This window comes from Centroberyx gerrardi, chromosome 12 (genome assembly GCF_048128805.1).
Source record: "Centroberyx gerrardi isolate f3 chromosome 12, fCenGer3.hap1.cur.20231027, whole genome shotgun sequence".
Taxonomy (NCBI): domain Eukaryota; kingdom Metazoa; phylum Chordata; class Actinopteri; order Beryciformes; family Berycidae; genus Centroberyx; species Centroberyx gerrardi.
The window spans coordinates 21,509,745-21,525,960 of NC_136008.1; the positions used below are offsets into that span (position 1 = coordinate 21,509,745).

General features: G+C 42.0%; 1 protein-coding gene across 1 annotated transcript; it reads left to right on the forward strand.

Annotated features, from left to right (window-relative positions):
- The first annotated feature begins 1,606 nt into the window (after positions 1 to 1,606).
- Positions 1,607 to 16,010, forward strand: fzd6 (frizzled class receptor 6). The gene is made up of 8 exons (XM_071902415.2): positions 1,607 to 1,737; positions 3,298 to 3,727; positions 8,296 to 8,492; positions 9,086 to 9,665; positions 9,798 to 10,217; positions 11,640 to 11,794; positions 12,523 to 12,966; positions 13,458 to 16,010. Exons 2-8 carry the CDS (start codon positions 3,542 to 3,544, stop codon positions 13,618 to 13,620), a joined length of 2,145 nt encoding a protein of 714 aa, XP_071758516.2. The 5' UTR covers positions 1,607 to 1,737; positions 3,298 to 3,541; the 3' UTR covers positions 13,621 to 16,010.
- Positions 16,011 to 16,216: the final 206 nt, after the last annotated feature.

Genomic DNA, 16,216 nt, shown 5'->3' on the forward strand with positions numbered 1-16,216 from the left:
GGTCACATGAATTTGAACATATAGGGGACACAGCGCCCCTAGGTGGATAATTGAGGAATGGCAAATTGGGTGGGTGTGTGGTGGCGGCGGTGGTGGTGGTGATGGGGGAAAGGGGGTGGGGGGGCGTAAATATTATAATGACTCTCAAAGTAGGGTCCACCCAGGGGTCCTTGAGAGGGTTCCCGGGGGTCCCCAGCGAAATTTTGAATTGTTTAATATCACTGTAATGTAATTGTCACTACTGCTCAACTAACGGCGGAGTAATAGGAACAACATATATATATATATGTATGTTGTTCCTAATATATATATATATATATATTTATAATTTCTAAGCTAACACTGGCACTTTCTCAATGCTGAAAATCACTATAATATTCCTACAATATCCCTCTATGAACATAAAGTGTGTCCGTGGCACTCAATATTGAGTTTATAGACCTTATCATGCTTTATGGTATTTTTTTATTTTTTTATTTTTTCTTATGGTATTACTATAGGGTATTCTGTAGCCAATTTTTTTTAACTTATAGTGACTGCATGCTAGGTGAACGTTTTGTTGTGATACTTGTAGTTTCCTTCCAGAATTTATTTTACTATATTACTATAGATCTTTTCATAGACTTTTGATCAATCTGTGACTTAACTCTGCCATCTAGCGGGATTTAGGACAACTACCAGAAAATATGACTTCTTCTTCTCCCAAACATCTCCTCTTCTTTCTGTGTTACCGCAGACAGCACCTCGTATCGGTAGGATGTGAAATAGAGACATGAAATTGCTACATGTAAAGTTCACGGAGTTCAGCAAGAAAATCAAATAAATCGAAAAGTTGATTTTCTAAAAATCACTAAACCAAAAAATCACTCAACTGTTGTCAACCATTTTCCCACTTTTTAGGCTACTTTACATTCAGAATTCCAGCTTCCTTTACACGCGTCAGGGACCAATCCTGCATCTGCACATATGCTGCCTTCAAGTGCTCCCAGTTAGCGTCCGAGCTTGTAAGTCGTAAATACAATTTGTCGGTGTATTCAAGTGCTTTTGGTCGGTCAAGTGTAATACTAATACGAATACTAATACTAATACTAATTAAAAAAAAAACTTTAAACAACAGTTGTGTAAAAGCAGAGTTTACAAAGTGCTTCATAAGAAGGCATTACTTGATGAAAATAAAATGGAAAATTTGCACTGAGATATCTCAATTTGAGAAGTTGTTTCTTCCATTTGTGAGTGTAAGCCCCCCTTAAAATCAGTTTATATATCCTAACTGGTAACCAAAAAGAAAGTAAACGTGTTTTGGTAGCTATTGTTTTGTGGCAGGCCTACTTCGTGTTACAGCAGCATAACAAAGTTTGGAAATGTGCATGAGATGAGGCATGTGTGTATGTTTTATCAGACAAATTTGTTGTGTTACCATTAGTGTCCGAGACCAATTTTCCAAACGAAAAACAAAAACTATGTTTGTTGTTTTTCTTTCAAAATGGTTCTATTTTCGTTTTACTGTGGAATGTCAAACTGATAAGAGTGAAACGAACCGTCCATATGCTTTTATGTTAATATTTGGATATTTCCGACAGCACTGGAAGGCAGCATTAGTCCAGAGTCGCCAGACAAGAAAAGACAGAGGGACTCTGCGGGAGTTTATCGCAGGAAACACGCTACCAAATCCCCCAAAGGATTGCTCCGAAGAGTATCCATGTAGTTACCTGTTAATAAACTCCTGGGAAGTCGAGGGTAAGTGTCTGTGTCTCATTTTCTGATATAGTTTTCAAACTTTGTTGTACCGAAGCCGATCTGGGCCCGTCCCAAACCACCGACCGAGGCAGGGATGTTTACTGTACTCTCTCCCCGCAGTTGGCGTCTGATTTGTGGGGAAACGGTCGTCCAGCCCTCGGTGTAGTCTGGAAAACTGCCAGATTTGGACCTGATACATTTAAAAATATTTACAATGTTTACATAATGGACTTTTGGTAAAAAGGGGGTGTGCTACCATGAACTCGTTAACGACCACTTTACTGTCCTGTTATATAGTTATACCCATGGGCCTATTGGTGATATTTGTCATACAATATTTCCATTGTGAATGTTTATTTCCTCCTTAACCATTTGAAAATACACTGTCTTCTTTGCATCTCCCAATATAACCTTGTTGCCTTGCCTTGTTTATACTAAATTCTTTTGGACAGTTGAAATAAGTTTAGGCCTGCAGTCTGCACTTTTTCAAGGGAATGGTTGCTGTACCTATGAGTAGTGATGTAGGGCTAAATAAAAAAAGGTGGGTAAACTGTCATAAGATCATCATAAGGAAAACAACCACATATATAAACAAAAATCAATTAGCCTATAATTTATTTAATCTTAAACGACCCTATCCTCACATAACTCACTTCAGTTCAATACTACTTGCCATGATGCATACTGTGCATTTATCTCATAAAGATTTATTTTGGTGTAAAAAAAAAAACAACCCTCTATTCTGCAAATATAAAGGATAAACTGAGTTTAAGTTGATTTACTGTCCACTACATCCCTGCCTATAGGATTACCAACAGCTAACTTAAACTTTTTGAAACTTTTCCCTGCACTCAGTGTGTGAATTGTGCATTTCACTTTCAGCTGTGCATAATTGTTAGGATAGTTGCCTGTGCAAGTGTGTGAGAAACTCTGACACTTTAATGTGAAGTTTAATGTGCATCAACAAGCTGAGACTTATTCTACTGAATCAGCCTGGCTCCTCAGTACTCCCCACCCTGTGTTATTGCATGCACTTAACTCTCTGCAAGGGGATTGACTGGATTTTGATCCCTTAATTCCGTCTGACTGATACATCTTATAACGGTGGTTCCCAAAGTGTGGTCTGGGGACCTCAGGAGCCCTTCAGGGGTCGCCAGCAGAATGAGGAATAGTTTCATTTCACCTTTATTTCACTCTCTAGATGTTAGCACAGAATGTATGAAAGACTGTTTTGATGATAGGGCTTCAGTCACCACACTGTTATCTCTTAGGTAACTGACATTCAGTGCAATTCTATACTAAATAATAACTAAGTACAACAATCATCTTAGATGGGGTTCCTGAGGACAAAATGTTATCAAATTATGGGCTGTGGTCCAATGCAAATCTTCATGTGGTTCCTTGCCTGTAAAAGTTTTACGGTCTTATAATGAAAAGCCCAAATATAAAACCAGTCTAGAAGTCTTAATCACCATCATCATCATGCCCCGAAGCCAACGCAACAACACCTTGTGTAGATGGAAGCATAAACCCAACTCAGTTAAATTGCTTTATTCTCAGGGTTGTGGGATTCCTAGCTGTGATCCAGAGGCACGTGCTGACCCGACAGAGGGCTGATGGGAATGTTTTACCTGCCGCCAGCCCCACCGTCTCCACTGAGATGACCCCAGGCGACGTGGAATGTGGATGAAAGCGTGAGCCAGGGGAATCCAGCGTTTGGGCCAAGATATCCTCACACTGAGCCAAAAAGAAACTTGTTCTTGTATACAAAAAAAAATCCACTCACGATCAACCAGCCACCACAATGCTGATGCCCGGACCGCTGTGGGTGTGCCTGGCGCTGATAGGAGTGGGAAGCTGCAGGGCGCACAGCCTGTTTACCTGTGAGCCGATCAAAGTGCACCGGTGCCTGGGGATGCCCTACAACATGACCTTCTTCCCCAACATGATGGAGCACTATGATCAGGAGATTGCAGCCAGTAAGATGGAGGTGAGTCCTCATGTCATTATCTACTATATTATTTATTACCACTAGGGTTAGACCGATATATTAGTTTGGCGATATATTAAGTTGATATTGGCCTTGGATGACAGCCAGTCAGTGTCATCCATCGGCAATATGGTGGAGGTTCCTCTGTCCATAACAGTCCGTAAAATCTACAGTGAAATTTGATCTTCTTTGTGCATTTTATTTATTCATTTAATTGTTTAATCACGCTTTTTGTAAATCATTCATTTAAAGGCCTCATGTATCCCAGAGTTTACCTACCATTGAATGGTGAGGTGGGTCACTGCCTGAAAGAGCTGCTAACACTAAAAGAATTTCATTCCTCTGGGTTTCAATGGAAGTTTTAGTTTCTCATCATGGTCTAAATGCTGTTTCAGAGGCTTTTCCACCCTGACAACAATATAATTCTTGGGGAAACACTGAATCCTTGTAATTTTTTGATATGAAAAAGGTCAAATTTAAAGATATTGAATATCGGCACAAATTAGCGGCTTCAGTCTATAAATATCGGTATCGTTATTGGCTTAAAATCCATTTTGGACAAACACTGAATTCCATGGCGGTGTGGTCATTAAGAGGCAAATTCATTAAAGTTTACAGCACTTGAGAAAATTGTTTTCTACAAATCATGTCTGTTCTTCATTGAGTAGTGTCTAATTAATAAAAGGGAGCTAAACTATGTTACTATTAAAATTTAATGTGAATTATGAATCTTCACACCTTAGTACATTGAATTTTCAACTCCCACAATCCTCTTCACAAATTTAGATACAACTATATGTCATCGCCACATAGAAACTGAGGGAAGGAACATTTTAATGGTTTAGGACATGGGGATTTCAATGGCCATGCGTTTGCTTCTCAAAAACAACATCAAAATATGTGACACAAGACAAGACAAATATGTCGTACTGGAATGCAGAAAAAGCTATGACAGCTGCAGCACGAAGAGACAGAAAATGGTACGTTTTGGCATTAATAGGGAGCTCCTCTCTATTTCTGTCTGTGTGCTGTGAGCCTGCACAGAATCTGTATCTTGTATGTATATCTTGTATCTTGTTGTACAAAATGCCATAGAGAACACAGAAAATATTGAAGAGCGATGGGGCGACATGTGACAAAGATTGTGAGTTTAAGTCAAACCTACAGTGTTGAGGACATGGTGGGTACTTAAGCCTACTCAGTCACCAGGAGACATCTTCATACTGGACCTATGTGTTAAGGTACATTTAACAAGAAAAGTTGATTAGCCTCGGAGAGCAGTTACAGGGTTACACAAACTCTGGCCTGTGAGCTGCTCAGTACAGCCTCCGCTGAATTAAAATTTGACATGGAATTGCTTTCCTGGGATTGAGCTCGACTCACAATGGAACCACTTGCATTATCCCAAAAGTCTAGACAACACCCGTTTACACTTAGTAGACAAAAGGCAAACTCTTCAAGTAGCCTAATTGAAATAATTCCAGTTAAAGCTGCAGTAGGAAACTTGGCGGCCCCAAAGGCAGCGAGAGCTAACTGTTTGAAAACTATTTGAACTTCAACACCCAGAAATCACGTAACTTGATGTCAGTGAACTACACATCATGCTCATGTTTACCAGCCTGTCCAGTCTGTGATGTTTTATACCAAAGGATACCAAAGGGACGAGGCAAAAGATCTAACGTTGATGAGTCCATCGTCCTCTGGACGGAGAGCTCGATTGCTGCTGTTTAGGAGACAGTTTGTATTTTATACCTAAGATTCGATTCGTCACTCCCTGTGGGTGGAGAATCTTGCCGAGTGCAGCTTTAACCATTGCTCTGTTCTGCTTTATGCGTATGGAGAATTTTCAAGTGGATGATGTGTCCTAATAGGTGCGTAGCTAAATAGTGCGAGTTGTCTGTTTTAATTCTGTGTTGTCTACGTCAAGCCATTACTCCTGAAATCTCTAGTTTTGTGAGGAATAATTACTACAAATTGATAAAGGCTTACTTAGACAAGGTGCTGTGCTGCCTGTCCCTTCAGCAGGGAACTCACTTTCTCTGGTCGTTGCGTCTTGTGTCCTGGCATTCCAGCAGGCCGAGGTTTGGGTTACACACTTTTGGTGTGAGAGTGTTGCGAATGAACAGTGATCTGCTGAAGGAGTCTTTTGTGTTGCATCTGGCAGAGGTATAGGCTTCTTATTTCATAGCAACCTTGGCCACAGGGAACTTAGTCGACTTTGTTGTGTGGGGCCTTTGATTTCTGGAGGAAGGGGAGGGACACACCCAGTCTCTCACAAAGGCTATCCTGCATACCACAATGAGTATTCTCTCTCTCTCTCTCTCTGTTAATCACTCACTCATTTCCCCTGTACACAATCTTACCTCCGTCGTCTTGTCTCCCAGGTGACAGGCCTACACATACTGGCCTACATTCAACACTACATACTATACATAGCTCTCTGTGAAAGTGTGCAGTGATTTGTTACAAAGCCCTGACGCTGTAATCAAGCAGACTTCTGCTTTGGTCCGGGCTCAGTACAGCCCTATCAGTAGGATTTTCCGGAGGAGGGCAAACCTTTTTCCGTCCTCGTTCCCAGATTCCAACGGTGTTTGCCAGCTTTTGAAACAACCTGTGAGGTGTTTGAATACAAAGAGAATGGAAAAAGTAAATGACCTCCATACTGTAACCGACATGGAACAATTTATCTTAAAAGTTAGGGCAAACATTTCAAAAGTGAATGTCTAGCCATGTTTTTGAATCTTTTAATCCTTGAAGTACTTTGGTATGAAACTCTCTGTGGAGGATTTAGCCTCTTAAAATGAGTCGACTTGACTTCTGCTCCTGATCCCGGTTGAAGGTTTCTGAAATGAGTGCCGTTTTTACAGTAGCTCTGCCATAAAGCAAATAAAAGTCAGATTGTCCAGCAAGAAGAGCTCATTGAGAAGGAGCCCAGGACCTCCACGGGGGAGAAACAAGGACTCTTACTGTCAGAGGGAGCAAGCCCAGGCCCCAGAGAGACGTGGGCCTACTGCCAGACTGGAGTTTAGGAAAACGGGGAGAGAAAACATTGAATAGTGGACTTGTTCGATTTGCACTGTGTTGGAGTGTGTGTGGTGTATGTGGGTGTTTCGTGTACAAATATTAGCAGTAAAGTAAAAAGTAACAGCAGTTCTCATCTTACATCCATGCATTTGTAACCTGGACATGAAGGTCTTATAATGGTTGATGCAATTCAAATCAAGAGTCCCTGACTACTCTAAAACTCTCATATGGATAGATTGCCTTGATGCAGGTTTATAATTGTTAATGGGTTGATATAGTGATAATGCATGGCATCAGTTTTCATGGTTTTTTTGATACTACATTAGTATATTGGCTTGATAGGATCTCTTTATGTTGACAACAGAAAACAGAAAAAAGGAGGTGAAACCGATCATTCTGGTGACACAGTTGGAATCTACATAAAATGTCTTAGATGCAATAATATAGGGCCCTCTTGTAGAAGACGCTGTACAGTTATTATCAAGAATCTATGGATAAAGAAACAACAACGTATACATGATTTGGACTGCTTTAACTGGGGTGAAGTTGTCTTTATCCAGTGTAAACTATGTATGCCACTGTAAATCCACATTAATCCTTCATGGTACACATGCTGTAGACACAGTAATACTGTGGCAGCCTAACCTATCAACACCTCTTTGCATTCCAGCCTTCCTGGCCTGTCGTTGTATGTTTCCAAACGTCCATGCAGTCATTTCCTGCAGCCCATGCCCACTAGTCGCCCCCCCAACCCCCCTCCCCTCCCCGCTCGGCCCCCCAGTCCTCCACCAGTCTGTTGAAGAATATGGTTCCCAGCCAGTGAATGGGACCCTTTGTGTGGCGCTGTAGAGCAGCTCAGCAGCTCTCAGTTTGTACTTTACTGTAGAGATCTGTCTTTTGCTTGAGATTAAAACTGTGGTCTGTTTATGGTGTCGCCCATGGCAGAGGACCCTGGTTGGGTCACCTTCATGTACTCCGTCAGCATCACAAGGTATGCAGCAGATCAGTAAATTGGTAAATAATAATAAATAAAAAAGGTGGGTAAACTATGAGCTCCAATTGGTGATCATCATAAGGCAAACAACCACTCGTATGAACAAAAAACTATTATATTTTCTGAAAAACATTAGTTGAAAAAGTCTTAAAATGTCCAATAACCTTCATCATGGTAACAGGATTGCATGCACAAACAATAAAAAATATTCAATGACATCAAAAATGGCCACCCCAGGGCCCACAGACTAATCAGATGCCAGTTTAATAAAACAAAGCAAAACAAATGCTATCATCACAGGCACAAACATTGTACCATATCAAAACATCTAAAGGAAATCTTTAAAATTAAATTCCTCATTCATTCCATTTGATTGAGAGCTTTTAAAATGAAAAATCCAAAAGGCCTCTTTTGGTTTTCTAATTAAATCTCCTTAAATCTTCTTAAATCTCCTCTCTTAGCCCCAGAGAGACCTTCTTTATGCCTACAGTATAAAAGAAAAGGCAGACGTAGGATGCTCAGTTTCTTCTACTCTCCTCTCTATCCCCAGCCCTTCATGCCCCTTACAAAGCTGCGCTGCTCTCCAGACGTCCACCACTTCCTGTGCCAAGCCTTTATCCCAGCATGCACCGAGGAGACCAAGGTGATCCGTCCATGCCGAGAGCAGTGCGAGGATGTGCTCTCTGACTGCAGGAATGATATCGCTACCTTCGGCATCACCTGGCCTCCTGAGCTGCAGTGTGACAGGTAAGAAGAACCCACAACTACAAACAACCCACGAGAGCTAGACCAGTGGTTCTTAATCGTGCCATCGAAGCCCAAGAGCCTGCAGGGTTTCATTCCAACCAATCACTACAGCAGCTCATTTCTCTGATTAGTTCCTACTCTTTGGTTGAAAGTGTGCTAAGCAGTTGTAGTGTTTGGTTGGAGTGAAAACCTGCATACTCATGGGCCTCGATGGCACATGGTTAAGAACCAGTGATATAGACAACCTCTATGTCTTGATTTTCAAGTGTTTGCAGTGTCTTTATTCTTAGAGATCTATTAGCTGCATTCGGCTTGGATACTATTTACCGGTGAAGACATTAATTCCAAAATGAGATATTGACCATTTGAACAAAGTGACAACTACTCTTACAAAATAAATGCCCAAATTAATGCACAACATTAAGACAAAATGGGCATAGCATAGTCGGTAACTTAATTCCTTGGTTGACAAAATTATAACACTTGTAGTGACTGAAAACTCAAAATATATATATATATATAGTTTTGGGAATTAACTCTCCATATTGACATATAAAGGATATCAATGCGTTCTGTGTTTTGTCATCCTACAGACTGGACACATGTAGCTCTCCTGGTGGTTCAGCTCTCCCTCCAACCACCCCCATGAACTCCCCATCAGCTAAGAGGGACCTGGGCTTCTGGTGCCCGCTGCAGCTGAAGACCAAGCCGGGCCAGGGCTCGTTGTTCCTGGGCGCCCAGGACTGCGCTCCTCCTTGCTCCAACATGTACTTCAAACCCCACGACATCGAGTTTGCCAAGAGCTTCATTGGCGTGTGCTCCATCGTCTGCCTGGGCGCCACGCTCTTCACCTTCCTCACCTTCCTTATCGATGTCAAACGTTTCCGCTACCCCGAACGTCCCATAATCTTCTACGCCGTCTGCTACAGCTTCGTCTCGCTCATCTACTTCATCGGGTTCCTGCTGGGGAATAACGCAGCCTGTACTAAGGCCTCCCATCCGGCCGGTGTGGATACAGTGGTGCTGGGGTCTCAGAGTAAAGGCTGCACTCTGCTCTTCATGCTCCTCTACTTCTTCTCCACCGCCGGCATCGTCTGGTGGGTCATCCTCACCATCACCTGGTTCCTGGCCGCTGGACCCAAGTGGAGCTGTGAGGCCATTGAAAAGAAAGCGGTAAGGTTCTTAAAATTTTAAAGCTTTATACAGAAGCATACGGTGGAGAGTGTTCAGAGAAGATCACAGGAAGCAAAGGTCCTGAGCCAAAAGACAGTTGAATATTTTGTTTCGTGTGTCCTCTGTCTGCAGGTGTGGTTCCACTCTGCAGCCTGGGGGATCCCCGGGTCCTTGACCATCATGCTGCTGGCTCTGAACAAGGTCGAAGGGGACAACATCAGCGGGGTTTGCTTCGTGGGTCTCTACGACCTGGACGCCCTGCGCTACTTTGTGCTGGCTCCGCTGTGTGTGGGCGTCATCGTGGGCCTCTCCCTCCTGCTGGCCGGGATCGTTTCTCTCAACCACGTCCGGCAGGTCATCCAGCACGACGAGCGCAACCAGGAGAAGCTGAAGAAGTTCATGATCCGCATCGGTGTGTTTAGCGGCCTGTACCTGGTACCGCTGGTCACTCTGTTGGCCTGCTACACCTACGAACAGAGTCAGCGCAGCACCTGGGAGAGTACCTGGATCAACGACCGCTGTCAGGAGTACAGCATCCCCTGCTCTCACAAGGTAGCTGTGGCTTATACACTCACTGAAGGTATTTAGGTTCAACATTTAACTGAGAGGAGAGTAGTGGTACGTTTTGACCAATTCCAGCGACATGAGCAGCCATGCAATTCATACTGGTAGCGGCACAGCGAGTTTCAAGAGGTGGTGTGTCACATTTGCCACCCCACATTTGCATACAGTAAATTTGACCAGACAAATATGCCAATCAGGGGCATCCAACGTGACTCGCTGCCTCTCGAAACTCCCAAACCTTGTGAACAAACTTTAAAACTAGCCGTTGTAGATCTAAAATTGATCAAGATTCAGCAATTGCATGACCTATCTGAATAAGCCGCCATGTTTTTCCAGTTTGAAACTGGGGACAGATACCAAGGGCAGCCCAACGAGTGGTGTATTCATCCAATCAGGTGCAGGCTATGCAAACCATCCTGTATTTATACATGGCTACTGTCTCTCCAATGTGTGAAATAAACCCAGGAAGACATTCCATTGGGTTTTAATATTTGGTAAGAATTTGTTTCAGGGAAGGACAGCACTAACCCTATTTAATCATCTATCAGGACAGTGCCTACTTTATTTCAGTGGCACACCTGTCAATGAAAACAAACCATAATCGATAGTATATAGGGGTTGGACACAGTAAAGGAAACGACACAGTAAGAAAGACTTTAAAGTGGGCAATGCAATAGAGTGCCCTTTTTCCCAATATTATGAAAATGGCAATGAAAGATGGAAATTTGTAGTCACTGCCATTTTTAGTACCTAATCGGAAAAATCACACCCTTTTACCAGCCATTTAGATGTTGCTTCAGTGTCTACGTAGATGCTGGACTTAAATAAAAATCAGCCATTCAGTGCTAGAGGAGTGGTGTTCACCTCCAGTCCAGTCAGCCAGTCGGAGAAGTGGCTCATTGTGCCAAGTCCTCAAAATGGCCTGTTCCTATCTGGGTGGAGCAGAGGCGTTAAAGTAACTAAATCACAATTACAAGCTACACAGGCCAGTCAAATTAAGTTCAATGCCAAGTAGCAGTGTGTGTCAGCTTTAAATGAGGTCTGACGATCAACTCTCTTATATGTGAGTTTTAAAAAAAAAAAAAAGCATCAGTCACAAACACTGCAAAATTATGGCAGTGCTGCCATTTGTACTACTTTACCCAAGGCCAACACACAAAGATGCATAACCTGGTAAACCTGGACCCTTGAGCAATGGAAAGAAATGTAATGTGTAAAATATAAAATACTGTATGCCGAAGCACAGTGGGAAAACAATGAGAGAGAGAGAGAGAGAGGGAAAGTGTCAGAGAAAAAGCAGGATCTTATGCTTTGGTCAAAATTAGATTTATTTGTTTCAAGTAACAAATATCACACACACACAGTCACTGTCTAAATCACAAGGATTCTATTATGGTAATTGTTTCTCAGTTTCAGACGACAGAGTATGACCGTCCTGACCTGTCCCTGTTCCTGGTGAAATACCTGATGACGCTGGTGGTTGGAATATCTGCCGTGTTCTGGGTCAGCAGCAAAAAGACCTGCTCAGAGTGGGCCTACTTCTTCAACAGGACCCGCAAGACAGAGTAAGACCACTTCTCTCAACACTACAGAACACGTGTAATGCTTTTACTTAGTCATTGATCGAGTGCAAATAGGGTAATTGATCATTGATCGGCCGATCATGCTCATCGATCATGTCATTGATCTGGTGTAACCTCACAGGCAAGATCAATTTAGTTCATGAATAACATGTTAGGATTTGGCCGATGTGGGTTTTTGAAGGCTAATACCAATACCTGAAGCTGCTCATAGACAATATTCAGTGCTGATATTCAGTATCTTAAAGTTTGATCATTTTCATGCCCCCCAAAAAATATTTTTTCCCCCTAGAATTTTATTCTCGGCTGAAAAAGCATTTAAATGATGGAACACTAAAACTCTTTATAGAAAGCCAGGACAATAATAATAATAATAATAATAATAACATATAAGATAGACTTGTGTGGATTCCCATCAAAATGCTGCATTAATTAAGGGCTTCCCATAGACATCCAGTGTAGTATTGATCAATTCTACAATAAATATGTAATCAACCAAACTGCATCATATCTATCATGTTGGAGGTGGGCGACACTGACTGGATGATATTTCCAATTTGTCTAACATAAGGCCAATATTGGCCAACACATTGTTATAACCCTAGTATATGTATGTAATGTATGCATAGTGTTGCTAGTCCACATTCACTTTCTCTGAGGAAATAACCCTCCAGATTACCCACCATATCACCATCATGCTCTCTGCCCCGCAGCCCCATCAGTGAGAGCCGGCGGGTGCTGCAGGAGTCCTGCGAGTTCTTCCTCAAGCACAACAGCCGCGTGCAGCACAAGAAGAAGCACTACAAGCCGAGCTCCCACAAGCTCAAGGTCATCTCCAAGTCCATGGGCACGAGCACCGGTGTCACGCCGACCAACACCTCCGCCGCCACCACCAACCAAGGAACCTCCGTGCTGGGCAACCACGAACCCCACGCCCACGGCTCCCTCTCTGAGACCTCGGCCAGGGAGCATCTGGACCGGGCCGCCTCCAGCCGAAGCTCCAGGCGGGGGGAGAGGGAGAGGGAGAGGGAGAAGGAAAGGGAGAAGGAGAGGGAGAAGGAGAGGGAGAGGGAGGGGGGAGAGAGACGCAGCAAAGCGGGAAGCTCCAGTAAGGTCAGCAGCCGCTCAGAGAGCTTCCGCAAACTCCCAGATGGGAGGTAAGTGAGGCCGATGTATAATACTTTTGTTAGCATTGTGTGGTAAAAGTTTCATCTTTCCACTTCCAAGGTTTCGTAAAAGTTTTAAAGGGGGAATAAGTAAGATTTTTACAGCCCTATAGTACAAAATGACCATAATATATCTCTGGGGGCTTGATAGGGTTGTTGATCAATACCATTGGCTCAACAATTACTTGCACTGAGATGTGGGGGGCACTGAGATGCTCCTTTAAGCATATGCTAATAGATACAAAATAGTAATATATTAACATCCTAACACATTGGCTTGACGTTTGATAAAATGTGCAATGAAAAATGTATCAGTATCGAGACCTTTGGAGTATCATGAGTAAAATGTTTGTTGCAGCTATGTTTCGCAGTGCCTACCTGGTTTGTCTAATAAATTGAAATTGTCTGATGAAGCATGTAAAACCTCCAACAGGCTACACCTGTACATGTCATAACCCTTAAATTTGTCCTGGTTGTTTTAGGTTGACTCCCAGGAGCGACCTATCAGAGGCCAGGCAGGTTCCCAGTGGACAGCAGCATCCAGCTTTAAGCCTATCACACAGCGGTAGCGTCCAAGGCCCCTCCCCCCACCTGGTGTGCCAGGTACCAGAGGAGAGCAAGGACAACAAGGACAGCAGCTGCTGAGACATCCAGCCATCCAAATGTATCCATCCATCCATCCATCCATCCATCCATCCATCCATCTATCCATCTATCCATCCATCCATCCTAAATCCACTGAGACAACTAAGTCCCACTACACGCTGCCTCATGTACCTGTTTCAAACACCAGTCGTCATGCTTGTACCTCGGTGTGCGCTTAAAGGTCCCATATTTTACACTTTCCAGTGTTTCATTTTATGTCTTGAGGTCCATTAAAAATATTTGTGTGGTGTCATGTACCAAAAACACTCTCAATCCATTTTTACACGTTCATTTTCCAGCATCTCTCTGAGCCTTACCAAGAACAGGCTGTTGTTGTTGTTGTGTCTTTAAGGCTCATAAGTATTAACGACCCTCTGTTCTGATTGGCTAACCGTTTCAAGAGTGAAACGTGAGACACCACGGCTCCGCTAGCCACAGGTGCTTAACTCTGGTTTAACTGTAGTGAAAACTACAGGTAAATAAACAACTAATTTGATCCAATCATACATGTTTGAGCCAGAGTCAGATCCTGAATCTGAAAGAACAGAAGACAACAAACCACCAAGGCTTACCAAAGCCATGGTGCGGACAAATTATAATGAGCGTACCGTTGTGACCCCACAAAGTTACGGAAGTCCAAACGGCTCGTTTAGAGGCTCGGTTTCCTAATATGGATTGTGTGGATTTAGTTTGCGACCGTGCGTTTTGATACTTTCACCATGTTGAGATCGCACATCAACTCCTTTATAATCAAAGAGGCAAGGGAAATCCCGTTTTCCACGATATGGGACCTTTAGTTTAGCTGTCACTGCATCTTAGATCGGCACATCCGATTATGATTGTATTGGTTACATTGTAGTAAGTGAATGTTCATTTCCAGCCAAATTAACTTACCTCAAGTATTTGAAACTTGGTATGTTTGGACTGAAGTGTTCAGAGGAGGATCTGAGGGTTTCAGAGGAGAGTCTAAAGGAGTGTGGTGGTTCTGTTTGGGTGGCCGCTGTGTCGCTCAGCTTTACTGAGCTTTTGGCCATACAGTATAAAGATGAATGTTGGAAGCCTTTCAGCAGCACAGCTGTATTCCTACTATACAACAACCAATGGTCATTTCATTTTATAGTATACATTAAAAGCTATTAGGCCTACTGTTTTGTAGATTGGTAGTTCAATCATGTAGAAAGCACACTAGTAAACAAATGCAATATTTATGTACATAATATTCTATTTTTTAGAAATGCAAGTCTTTCACTGGACTAGTCACTACACTGTTTTGATAAGGAAGGTCATGTTATTGCCAAACAATCGACGCAAGGAAAGTCTTCCTGTGGTAAACTTTTTTTGAGTGTCTGTTCTTTTTCTTGTTGTTCGAAAGACAGTTTTGTCTTGAAACCTCATCTAGCAATATTCATAGTGTGCCACTTTTTTACTCCTTTGAAAAAGGCATGTTCTTGATGTAGCTGATTTTTAGACTATGCTGATTCTGTGATTTTCATTTGACAAAGTTCTCTCTTTCAAAAATGTTACTTTCACTACAGTGTTTATTTGTTGTCCTACTTAGTTGCTGTACATACACTTTGCATTCTGCGGAATTTCCTCCCTTTCCAAGTGTCTTCAATTATGTGTCCTGTGAACTGGGGTAAAATATAGCTTTATAGTATCCTGAAAGAATGTGCCTTCCTTTTGACTCCTCATCTTCAAAGAGCCGACAGATGTTCTGCATGTGTGATATGGCTATTCTATATATGCACCTAGCCTTGGTGTAGTTGTCAAATCCATATGATTTTGAATCGGTTTGAGGAAAGATGTCAAAGGGGCTTTGCACTATCTGCCATTAGAAGCACAAACCACTATTCATTAAGTATAATAACCTAAATATAAGACAGTCTTTAACAAATACGTAAGGGGATTTGGGGCTTTGTTCAGGGGTTATTTATAATATATGGATTATGGATCATGTATTTCTTGTGCAAGTATTTCCACAAATACTTTATGTGATTATTTGAAAATCACCCTGTATCCTTCATGCTGTACTGTATGTTTTGCTGTGTAGGGGATTGATTATCCCACCACCTTTCGTCTTTCACATTTTTATGTTTAATGCCTTTATATTTGGGAGTCACAGGACAATCCAGTTACACACTACAAAGGGAATGCTTGTCAGTCTATTTCAGAGATAATTTGATGTACTTATTGTGGCATGTGGACAGGGGTTCTGTTTATGATGTACCTAGACCTAGTGTAGATCATCTATGAAATTGCTCTATACTTTTTGTGAACCTTTTTTAGTGTTGTTTTTTTTATGTAGTCTATACCTTTTCATATGAATTTTGTATCAACTCAATTTCCTTTTGATAAAATATCATTGAATAATAAATAAAACTTATAATGTGTGTCTTTATGAATGAGTCAATCCTGCATTACAGTGACTATCAGAAATCAACTACTACTTTACTACTTTTTTAGTGATGGTATACAAATATCACAGCAAAACTAAAGGTCGCTATAGCAATTTTATAGTAATACCATAGGACAGTGGGTCCCCAGTAAAATGACAGTTTAATTTCATTATCATTTAATTCACTACTAATTAGCCCAA

Bases quoted from the DNA above. Each gene is read 5' to 3' on its own strand.
- fzd6 (XM_071902415.2), top strand. From the start codon at position 3,542: ATGCTGATGCCCGGACCGCTGTGGGTGTGCCTGGCGCTGATAGGAGTG. The intron at 10,218-11,639 runs GTAGCTGTGGCT...ATTGTTTCTCAG, and splicing joins GCATCCCCTGCTCTCACAAG to TTTCAGACGACAGAGTATGA. The intron at 12,967-13,457 runs GTAAGTGAGGCC...TGGTTGTTTTAG, and splicing joins CGCAAACTCCCAGATGGGAG to GTTGACTCCCAGGAGCGACC.